The sequence below is a fragment of the Mesoplodon mirus genome (assembly GCF_964341445.2).
Source record: "Mesoplodon mirus genome assembly, chromosome: 3".
Taxonomy (NCBI): Eukaryota; Metazoa; Chordata; class Mammalia; order Artiodactyla; family Ziphiidae; genus Mesoplodon; species Mesoplodon mirus.
The window spans coordinates 109,908,516-109,920,638 of NC_138978.1; the positions used below are offsets into that span (position 1 = coordinate 109,908,516).

The 12,123-nt window shown below is 49.1% G+C and overlaps 1 protein-coding gene across 1 annotated transcript in view; it reads left to right on the forward strand.

The window, feature by feature from the left end:
• The first annotated feature begins 4,546 nt into the window (after positions 1-4,546).
• Positions 4,547-12,123, forward strand: part of PTGFRN (prostaglandin F2 receptor inhibitor) — an 88,756-nt gene continuing 81,179 nt past the window's right edge. Inside the window, exon 1 of the mRNA XM_082615946.1 lies at positions 4,547-4,885. Coding sequence (XP_082472072.1) covers positions 4,837-4,885 — 49 coding nt within the window. The 5' untranslated portion in view covers positions 4,547-4,836. The remainder of the gene's footprint in view (positions 4,886-12,123) is intronic.

Sequence of the window (12,123 nt, forward strand, 5' to 3'; positions counted from 1 at the left end):
AATACTACACACAATAACCGGTGCCTCTCTAATCTACTTACCTCCCTTTCAATTTCCTTTGCTCTACTGGCATCAATCTTCTCCCCTTCCTTTACAGCATTCCAGGTCTTTTGATACATTAAACTAGATTATAAACTCCTCTAGGGCAAGGGCTATGCATACGCTTAATGGAGTCATAATGCCTCACTTATGTAGAACGCTTTTATTGCAAAAGACTTGTCTCATTCCATTTTCTTATTTTTCTTCTCACATTTTCACCCCAGTGTCCCTGCAGGAGTAAATGCTTGGAAGTCACTTCTGGCCAGGAATCGGGGGCAGTTCCAGGCATCTCAGGACACTTTCCTCACTATCTCCCATTTTGGTCTTTGAGGCCAGAGGTCACAGAGCACAGCCCTCGCAGGACCATGCTTAACCCATTTCAAACAGATAAGGCCCCCTTACTGTTTTTGAAGCTTGTCAGATGGGCATTCCACAACTTCCCTCACAGCCTCACCAGCACCAAATGACTCTCACTCATCAGGAAATGAAGGCTTCCTCTCACCACCCCTCCCTTTTTAACTCTTAATTCCATTCTCTAATTCCATGATTAAATCTTAAATTTCTTTTTGAAATTTAGTAATTACTTAGTAATTACTTTTAGTAATCCCCTGTTTAACTTCAATAAGGGAAATAGACACCTGGAAACAATTCAAGGACAATTTAATGAAATTGATTAGTGTAATGAAATGTCGCCATTGAACACACGCCTTTGCTGGCCATTCTGCTAAAGTAGCATCCAGGTCATCTGGAGAGACAGAGAGAGAGACAGAAAGAGAGAGAGAGAGAGAGAGGGATTATGGGCTGGTGGAGGTGGCAAAGCTAACACACAAGGTCTGGGTGAATCTTAGGACAATCGGCAAAATCGGCAAATTCATTCCATGGGACCTTTTAACATTTCCATGTTCAACTTTAAACAATGTGATTTTACTGATCTCAGCAGGAAAACCTGTTAGGAGTGAGTCTGTGGGACCCTCATGGAGTTTTCAGGGGTAATGTCTGCAGACAGATCCGTGTAATCAAGAGACAGTAAGGCTGGCTGTTGTGACCAGAGCCTCTGAGGGTCTCTGTGATCTGGCAGGAAACTCATGGAGGCGGGACTCACCTCCTTGGGGATGGGTGTGGGTCAGAGTTGCTGGAGAGTGAGCCTTCCTGCCCCAGGCAAGCTTACAGACTAGGCAAACTGAGAATAGTTCGTTGGGGCAGAAGCCTTACCTGTATAGGGGGTTACTTACTCTGGCAAATAAATATCTTTCATAATAAAAGCATCATCAGATTCCAGAGTCATGACTTAACAAACTGTGCTGGTCTGCTTCAGGTGCTATGTTCCTTTAGTTCGAAACATATTTTATCCTTTGGTAGTCAGGGCTATGCAAAGGGTGTGGTGTTATGACCAAGCATCTGGAGTTATTAATTTAGCCTCATTTTCTGCTACAACACACAGCTGTCTTGGGCTGACTTTCATGACACAGTTAACTGCCCACCACCAACAGGCCACCCATTTTTAGTCCTCAGTCTACTGGCCCTGCCTGGACAGTCTTATTTCTTCTTTCCATTTCAACTAACCACTGTTGTTTCCATGATTGTAAGATGCACCATTGATTTAATAATATCTAGGTGCGGGGAAGGGAGGGGAGAAGAATCACTATCATATTAAATATACAACATCTATTGTAAGATCACCCCTCCACCTCACAGCTAAAGACCTGCTGATCATTCAAGGCTTGGTTCATAGTCATCCCCTCTGAGCTTTTTTGGACAAGCTTCCCCAGGACTGACCACTCCCTTGTGTCACAACTGCAAATGCTGTCACACCTACTAAGTCAGGATGCACACACTGTAAGCACCTCAAGGGCAGGAACTGTTATATTTACCCCTGTATTCCCAGGCTCTAGCCCAGTGCCTAGCATTAATTCATTCTACAAATATTTACTAAAGACCTACCATATGCCAGGCACACGCCCAGACTTGCACTTTGTTAAACAAAAGAGTTTTTAGCAAACATCAACTCTGCAGTGATGTGAGAGATATAAAATGAGCATGTGACAGTCTCTTCAGCCCTTCCATTATTAGACAGAGATGGGAGCAGTATGTATGTTGTTAGCTTGGGCTGATATAACAAATATCATAAACTGGGTGGCTTAAAACAACAGACATTTATGTTTCACAGTTCTGGAGGCTGTGAAGGCCAAGATCAAGGTGCTGGTCCATTTAGTACCTGGTGAGGGCCTCTCTTCCTAGTTTGCAGACAGATGCCCTCTTGCTATATCATCACATGGCATAGATATAATCTCTCTTGTGTCTCTTCTTATAAGGGCACTAATCCCATGCATGAGGGCTCCATCCTCAGGACCTAATTACTCCCCAAAGTCCCCACTTCCAAACACCATTGGGGATTAGGGCTTCAATATATGAATTTGGGGGGGGGCACAGACATTCGGTCCATAGCATGTGCTAAACCAATCGCGACCAAGTGCCAGAATGTGTGCTTCAGACATTAAGCACTGTGTGTAGTTAAGAAAGGGAAAGATATGAGCTTCTGGAGAAGCCAGGCCTTACTCTTCTCTGTAGTTCCAGCATCTCCCAAGGCCTAATATTAGGCTTGCATTTAAGGTTGATTGAATTAAATTGAAAAATTTGCCCGAGAAATTCTATGAGATGGGAAATGGAAAGGAATTGTAAATGGAATGAAGAAAGGCTTGGTGACAAAAATGAATTGAAAAGAATTTTTTTTGGTTTTCCCTTGTGGCGCAGCGGTTAAGAATCCGCAGCGGTTAAGAATCCGCCTGCCAATGCAGGGGACATGGGTTCGATCTCTGGTCTGGGAAGATCCCACATGCCACGGAGCAACTAAGCCCGTGTGCCACAACTACTGAGCCTGCACTCTAGAGCCCGAGAGCCACAACTACTGAGCCTGCACGCCACAACTACTGAAGCCTGCGTGCCTAGAGCCGGTGCTCCGCAAAAGAAGCTACCGCAATGAGAAGCCCGCGCACCGCAACGAAGAGTAGGCCCTGCTCACTGCAACTAGAGAAAGCCTGCGCGCATCAGTGAAGACCCAATGCGGCCCCCCCCAACAAAAATAAAATAAAATAATAAAAATTTTTTATCGTGTTAAAATACATATAACATAGAATCTATCACTTTGACTGTTTTTAAAGTGTACAGTTCAATGGCGTTAAGTACATTCACATTATTGTCCCACCAGGTATGAATTTTTAAGTCTCTTGCAGAAGGGTTCATACCTGGCTAAATTTAGGCACTTTTGTTAGTGGAAATAAGAAACACTTGTTAGTGGAAATAATGATTATCAGAGTAAAAGCAATGTTCCTCTCCCCATTTGGGGCAGTTTTCCATTAACATCTGTGATTTGTTTTGGATATATTAATGAAAGGCTGTGGTATTGGGGGGGGGCACCAGTTCTGCTCCCTGTATGTTTGAATTATCCTTGTGAAGTTTTAAACAATGAACACTAATTTTTTTCCCCCAATACTGGGCCTTTTGTATTCAAATCAAAGGCACAAAGCCCCATTATGGGGGGAAGAAAGAATCTTTATTGGCAAACAGTTGTGTCCACTTAAAGCAATAAATAAAAAGTCTAAAGAGTACATTCCATATGAAGTACTGTAGCTATTAATACACTTCGGTTCCCAGGGTCTGCCCCCCTCCCCCCATGGGTCTATTTTTGGGGAGTGTTGATCAGTATCATAGGCACCCCTGAGAAGGAAGGAGGTGGGTGAGGAGAGGCGAGGCAGGCCCACCCAGCCTCAGGGCAGTGAGCAGAGCCTGTGAGATCTGGGTTCTGGTCTTGACACTTCGATGTGAATCCCAGGGCAAGGCACCAAACACTTAATAAGGCCTCTGCACCTTGGAGGCTAGAATCCCCAGCCTTTAAAGTCCTTTCCTCTCAGGGCTTCCCTGGTGGCACAGGGGTTAAGACTCCGCACTCCTGATGCAGGGGACCCAGGTTCAGTCCCTGGTGAGGGAACTAGATCCCACATGCATGCCTCAACTAAGGAGCCTGCCTGCAGCAACTAAGACCTGGTGCAACCAAATAAATAACTAAAAGAAATATTTAAAAACAAAGAAAGTCCTTACATCTCTTTCAGTCATATCTGAATAATATTTAGCCAGGTCCAAGCGGCTGGTCGGGTGCTCAGTTCAGGACAAGTGGGTGAAGGTGCGGGGAGTTAGCTGAGGGAATTGGAGCCCCGCGTGGGTGACTCCAGAGTGGTGGAACTCGGGGTGGCTCGGAATGGAGCTCAAGCGATGGGATTTCCAGACGCGTCTTTCCAAGGCCAACTTTTAAAGGTCGGAGGAAAGTTCGTCGCGGGGCGGGGGCCCCGAGGGGGGAGCTGGGTGGGCTTCGACGCCTCCTCCCCTTTAAGCGGGTGGCCCCGGCCCTGCCTCTGTTACCTGGAGCGGGGCGGGGCTTGGGAAAGTTTGTGTTTGTTGCTGGCAAAGAGCCGGATGGGAGGCGCGGGCGGGCGAGCGCTGCGGTTCCTCCCTCCTGCTTTCGGGAAGCGGTCGGGGCTACACACTCGGCTCGGCGGGGCGGCCCTGGCGCCCGGCTCCCGGTGCCCGGCCGGCTGGAGGAGGAGGGTGGAGGCGGGCGGGAGCGGAGCGAGGGGCCCACGTCCGCCCCAGCACTGGGATTTCTCGGCTTGCGAGGAGAGCGGAGCAGGCGCGCGGCCCAGGCGGAGGAGCTCTGACTCTGGAGCAGCCAGAGCTGGAGGAGGAGGAGGAGGAGAGGCGGCGGGAAAGGAGGAGGAGGGGGAGAGTCGCTCCCGCCCGGCGAGCATGGGGCGCCTGGCGCCGAGGCCTCTGCTGCTGGCGCTCCTGTCGCTGGGTGAGTGCGCGCGGGGCCCGGCGGGGCGCGGGGGGCTCGGCCAGGCGCGGGGCGACCGGTGGGGCGCGGCTTCCGCGCGCGGCCTGGGGCGCCGACGGTGCCGGGGCCACTCCCGGGAGACAGGGCCGGGGTCCGCGGGCGGCGGGGCCCGGCGGGGAGCGGGCGCGAATCGCGCGGGGTGCGCGTCGCCGTGCTCCAGGCCGAGCCTCGCCCGCACATGTGCGGGGGGGAGTGGCCCCAGGCCGGCTTCCCCGGGCCCTCCCTACCTGTTAGCCGCCTGCGGCCGGCTCACCTTGAACTCCCGGCCCGGAAGGTGCCTGCGGTCCCGGCCCGCGTCCCCGGCTCGGGAGCGGAAATCCGCGGCTTTGATCTGCCCCGCCATGGCCGAGACCGGCCGAACCGCGCTCCACACACATTCCCCCGCGCCGGGCTGCCTTTCCAGGGAAACGAGAGGATCCGCCAACTTCCCTCTGCGAAGGTCACCCGGGTGGCCCCGAGCGCTACAGTAAAAATCGGTGTGCGGGTCCCTCTGTCATGTTAGTTGTGGCTAGCTCTTCTGCCTCAGTCTTCTCCTTCAGCTCCTCTGAAGCTGCCTCGCTGCATATTTGCACACAAAGACCTGGGAGCCTTGGCTTCTTCAACTTTTCTTACCTGTTACTTTTTCTCCCTTACTGTCCCCTGTTTTCCACCCTCTCTCAACCTTGGTGCCTCTTGCTTATTTGGCCCAGCGCCCTCCCCCAACCCAAGGACTCTTTGGTGTGATTTTTTTTTTCCCCCTCTCCATCTTCCATTCACCCATACACACAGACACCATCTTCACATCGTATAATATGGTTATATTAATATAACCAAGTAGTTATCAGCCACAGAAATAATCTGCTGATTAAGTGCCCACCATGGATCAGGAAGGCTGACTCTTAAAAGCTTTGCTATTCCTGAAACCCTTGAGTCAGTGTCAACCAGAACAGAAGGATTCTGTGACCTGACCAGGGGTTCTCTTCCACACCCCTAGAGAAGGCAGAGCTGAATCTTTTATAAAGCACATGGTGTGTGGTGTCTGTCCCAGCTGCATCCAGGGAAAATGACTACTCTGCACTTACGGTCAGAGGGTCCCAGTGGAGACCTTCCACAGCCACTCCCGTCCAGCTGGCACCAGGCTCCACACTGTCCCAACTCCCGTGACTCCTGCTGCTGCGGGGGGGTGGGGGGGGCAGGCTTTCTAGCTGCTACTGTGTTTTTTTCCTTCATGTCTGACGGGTTTTCTGGAACTCCCTCCGTAAAAGAGCTCACCCAGCGACATTGCTTTAGCTGCAACCAGGTGCAGAAAGCTTCCAGATCTTTCACCTAATTTTGTAGCATCTCTTCTGTGGTCTGGGGTCCTAGTGCTTTTACTCTCTTCCTTTCACTCTGGGACCCTTGTAAGTTTTCCGTTTGTGGTACACTGCTGGTGATAGTCCACACCCATTACATAATTGGCTGATGTGTCTGGGTCAAGCAGGGCCACGGCCACTGGTTGCACAGATCGTGCACTGCATGCACAACTCTAGGAGCTGCTGTTCACTTCGTCCTCTGTGTGAATGACCCTCCCAAAAGTTGTGCAGTTCACAACCCCTGTACTAGTTAAGAGGGTGAGGCCAGGTAGAAATTTGAAAAGAATGTCCGTGAGTAACTATGGTGAGGGAGAAAAAGGGAGAGGGGGCAAAGAGAGACCAGCAAAAGCAAAAATAGAAGTGGGGAAAGTACAGCTTGGGGAAGTCTTGGAGGTATTCCAGTATATCCTGCCCTGGCTGGACATCTCATGTCAACTACACACAGGCAGTGTGTGTGGTGTCACCAGCCAATGCCTCGTCCCCTAACAGCTCCTGAACTTCATGTTCATCTGATAACTTGCTGTACTGAATCTCACTTGGCGTGGCTTCCGTGTGACCTCCGGGAGGCCCTCCCTGTGGTACTACTACTCTAGTACTGTACTGATTCCTGAAACCCAATATGTTGATATGCTAGATCATCTTTGCTCTTGTATTGCAACCTGGGCATAATCTTGCTGTCACTCTGTTTGACCTCTACGTTCACACTGTCGCCCAACTCTGTTCCTGTCGCCCAACTCTGTTCCTTTTCCCATAGTGCAGACTTGAGCGTCTTCCTTGTCCTTCCTGTATCTAAAGTTACTGTCCTAGCTCGGGTTCTGACAGCTCCTCACACAGATCTGACATCTACCTGTTTGACTTTTTCCTCCAGCCTCCCTTCTAAGTTCATCATTTTCCTGAAGGATCGTTTCTGGAGGTCCCACCTTAGCTCATTAATCCCTTATGATTTTCTTCTGAGGATGTTCTGCCCCTTGTATTCTCTCCCATCCAATCTTCTGTCTGATTCAGATGCTTCATTCTAAGGAACCTGTTTGCTATCCTTTATATAGAATGTATGTGAACCTTCTGGCCTTTCCATTTCCCATGACCTGGGAATGCCTCTCCTGCTTCTCTTCTCTTACCTGTGTGTATTTCCTTTTCCCCCTAAAACTACTTCCTCCATAAAGCTTCCCTAAATGAGTGTACCTATCACAATCACAACAGAACTCACTCAGCTTCATAAAGCAGGTTTTCACTTCCATTGCCTATGTCTGACTCGTCTCACCCATCCATTTAATATAGCATTTCTTGAATGCCCAGTGTGTCCATAAGAGTGTCCCAGACAAATGATCAAGACACAGTGTCTCACTGAGTGGTCAGTGGGGGTGGGCAGGCAGTTAATAATAACAGCCAGCTACAAGCCAGAATGAAATACCTGACATAGAAACCAAGTGCTGGTAGGAAGCAAGGAAGAGCATGATTAATTTTGACTTGGGGTCAGGGTTGACTTTGCTGAAGAGATGACATTTGAGCTGAGCCTTGAGGATAATTAGTATTTTGAAAGAAAGGATGGAAGAGCCTTCCAGGCCCTGGGGAAAGGCATCCAGTGTGGATGAGTGAAAATGCATGATTCATTCAGAAAGGGCATGTAAGTTCCATGTAACTGAAGGTGGGAGGAGGAATACTAGGAAGGGTAAACTGGAAAAGTGGGTCTGGGATGGATTCTGAAGGCTATTCTTGCAGTGCTGAAGTCTTCACTATGTGGGTGGGCTTGTTGGCCTTGTGGGTGCGCTTGTTGGCCTTGTGGGTGCTGCCACACAGCCTGTGCTTCTCCCATCAGAGCACTTATTTATCTCACTGTATATGATTATCTGTTCCTGGTCTAAATCCTCACCCTGATTATATCCCATGGGGCAGGGACCAGGTTGGTATTGTTCACTATAGTATTCCTCTTACTAATCGAGTGTCTGGAACAGAGTAGGTGTTTGATAAATGTTGGCTGACTGAATGAATGCATGTGTATATCATTTTTCTATGGGTCATGGGTTGCCATTGAAAATTTGCAGTGTGAGATTGATACAACATGGTGATGTGTTTGAGGAGGCCAATCCTAGCATGCAGCATGAATTAGAGAGGAAGGTATGAAGATTGTGGAGGGGGATTAAGATACTCTCTCTCTCTTTTTTTTTTTTTTTTTTTGCGGTAGGCGGGCCTCTCACTGCTGTGGCCTCTCCCCCTGCGGAGCACAGGCTCCGGACGCGCAGGCTCAGCGGCCATGGCTCACGGGCCCAGCCGCTCCGCGGCATATGGGATCCTCCCAGACCGGGGCACGAACCCGTGTCCCCTGCATCGGCAGGCGGACTCTCAACCACTGCGCCACCAGGGAAGCCCTCTCTCTCTCTTTTTAAAAAAAAAAAAAAATTTTATTTATTTATTTGGCTGTGCCGGGTCTTAGTTGCAGCATGTGGGATCTTTGTTGCAGCATGCAGGATCTTTAGTTGCGGCACGTGGGATCTAGTTCCCTGACCAGGGATCGAACCCAGGCCCCCTGCATTGGGAGCATGGAGTCTTAACCACTGGACCACCAGGGAAGTCACTAAGATACTCTCTTAATGTGTGTCTTTTAAAAAAATACTTGCAAATCCATCGAAGTAGTTTTTAGACAACAAAAACATCACATCTATATTTTAAAATCCAAACAACATAGAAGGGTAATGTATTATTGTATTGGGTAGGCTAAATTGCTCTAACAAATGGAATCAAAGCACAGTGGTTCAAACAATGGAAGTGTCTTTCCTAACTCTTCTTGGGGATGTTTCGGATGAAATGGTTGGGTCTGATCGCTGTTCCATGCAGGCATTCTGGCTCCCAGGCTGATGGGCAGTTCTGCTGTCTTCAGCCCCTAGTTTCTAAGATCACTTGGGTTGTCACCATCGCCCTTCCAGCCCTGTAAAGGGGAAAGAGCATGTAGTCTTCCTGGGCTAAGCGCGGCAGTGGCCCCCATCACTTCTGCATACATTCCATGGCAGAGGATTTAGTCCAGGCCACATTAACTGCAAGGGAAGCCGGGAAATGCAGAGGAATGTGGGAGCCATGTGCTGGCTACTGTGGAAGAAGAGAAGAACAGATTTGGGGGACAGCTTGCAGTCTCGGTGTCACTTATAAAGGATATAAGGTAAAAGGATGAATGTGTCCACCCTCCCACTGCCCAGGCATAGCCACTCATATATAAGGTACATGTGTCCGTATACTGAATATTTTGTTTGGTCTTTCCTCATAGCTTCTACACAGGGCTCTGCACCTAACAGGCACAGTGTAATAATAGCTGCTATTTATAGCGTGCATACCAAGCGTCAGGCTCTTACGGACATTTTCTTATTGAATTCTCATGGCAACATTTTGAGAAAGGTGCTGCTGTTTTCTCCATATTACAGATGAGGAAACCGACACCCAGAAAAGTTAAGTAACTTGTCCAGATCATACAGCTACTCCATGGCTGAGCCAGAATTTGATCACAGGACCCAAATTTGGTCTCAACTAAGGAAGGATTGACCGATGTTCACCATAATCTTATTTTGTGTATCACTCAAGATGAATTTAGACGAAAAAGTATAATACTGGTTTGAAAGCAAAAGTGTGGTTAAAAAGAGGAAGGTCTGGGGTGAGCGCAGCCCAGGCACGATTCTGGAAGGGAGAGGCAGTGCCAGGATGCACCTCATAGACGTGACAGCTCCGCAACCCCTAAGGTGTCACCACCCCTGCTCTGAGGAAAGGGACCAAATTGCAGCTTCCTCCAGAAAGCGCTGGAGGAGAAAGGCTGGCAGGAGGAACCCTAGTCAGTCCATCCAGCTCAGCGGTCTTTGAAGTGCTGTGGACTTCAGAGAGTGCTCGGCTCTCATTTTAGCCTTGTTAACAGAATTCCTGTATCTGCCAAGCTGATTAATGCCTGCCCCGGCTATAATTATTCTTATTAGCCTGCTGAATAGGAACTCTAGTTGTCAGTGATCATTCCTTACAAGGTAGTCGTGCTAGTCGGCATTTATATGTCTATTTTGTTTCTGTGCCGAGCTGCTGATCTGGTTTCTACCCCATAGAGTGAATGTACATTTTCATACTAGTGCTGCGTCTGGCAGGTAAATAAGGTGTGTGCCTGTCTGTCGGTGTGTCGGCGTCTCACTTTATCTAGTGAAGTTGGGGGGAGCTGTCAGGGCAGTTCATAGCTATTCTGTTTGATTGCCTTGGTTTCTTAAAGGCAGGGTAGCAAGGCCCTTGGACTCTTCGCTTTGGGAAAATAACTTGAACCGGCAAACACTCTTCGTAATTTATCTTCTGGGAAAGGCCAAGTGCTGCTGTTGGCACAGTCGGTGCTTTTGCGCTCTTGGACTCTTCTCCTCCACGCCAACTGCAGTCTTCGCGAAGCAACAGAATTAGACCGGGTAGTTAACACTGTCGTGGACCAGCAATGCTATTTCCAGGAGACTAGAGATTCTGGCGCTGTGGGCACATGTGTGTTCTTCAAAGACTGATTTCTCCGCAACACTCCCTGTGTGTTTGTGCAGGATGATGCAGTCACTAAGCAGCCTGATTCAAGTTTAAGTATGATGTTTGGGGACCTTAATTGCATCCTGCTTTGCACCTTTACAAGTGGCCGAATGTGACAGCATTTGCATCCCTCAGGATATTTCAGGGGAATGGGGAAACAGTGTTTGGCTAGTGCTGCTCTGTCTAGGATAAGTTTGGCTTAGAACCGTGGAGAACAGAATTGAGTTGTAAGGGTTCAAGGCACATTTCAGAATGGGTGCTACCTTGGAATCCTACTGAAATAGAGGCAGTAATGCAGACAGATGGGTCACTTCTCAGACCTTAAAAGTGACACCAAGCCAAGAACGTACTAATAATCTTGTTACTTCCTTGTTCTTACTTAGGGCTAGACTGGGCTAGAACCTCCCAGCTTGTGGGCCATGGTAAGGGACCCACATGGGGTTCAGGTGGGTTGTAGGTGTGTCAGAGTTAATTACTGGGTCTAATTCTGTTGCTTCACAAAGACTACAGTTGGTGTGGAGGAAAATATTCCAAGATCTCAAAAGCACTGACTGTGACAACTGACACCCTCAGCCCCTGGAGCCCACAGATCAGAGCGGCCTTGAAACCTGAAGCCCTGTCTATCCTGAGAGCCATACAGCTAGTCCCATTTCCTATGTGTGCTGTGATTGGATGGAAATCGACAGTTCTGTCTCTTACTTGGGGAACCACAGCCCCTGAGCCCCAGCCTGGCCTTAGGATGGGCAGTTTGAAGGTGGAAGATGAGAAGCCCAGTGACATGGCGAGTAGCTCATCTATTTATTCAGCAAATATTGAGAGAGTGCCTACAGCTCCAGGCCAAGCATTGTTCTGAGTGCTGGGGATTCTGCGCCGAACAGAGCCAACTCAGATCTGCCCTCCAACGGTGGGACAGGATGCACTAGATGTGTGGTGGATGGTATCCCCGGAAGGTGCAGCACCACCTGGATGATGGAGACGAGGGTCAAGAGCAAGTTCATGGGAATGCCTGTAGTTGGGGGACAGGAAATGGGAGAGTTCTAGAAGCAGTAGTCACAGGGATGGCAGAAGAACCAGGAGATCACTCTATCAGAAGCCAAGCAGAGATGGATGTAGGTAGGTTTGTTAAAGAGGGAATAGTCAAATGCTGCGCGAAAACCAGAGAGAGAAAGAGAAGCCTTGGATTTGCAGGCTGTGGAGAGGACGGAAGGGAGAGGTGGAGGGGGATAGGGCAGGAGCTGTGTGGTGTAGGACACATGGTTTCTGCAGTGCTCTCAGCCTTTTTAGCCCTGAGAGTGGCCACAGAATCCCCAGACATATCAGCTAGAGGTCATCTATATGTTCCCCTTCATT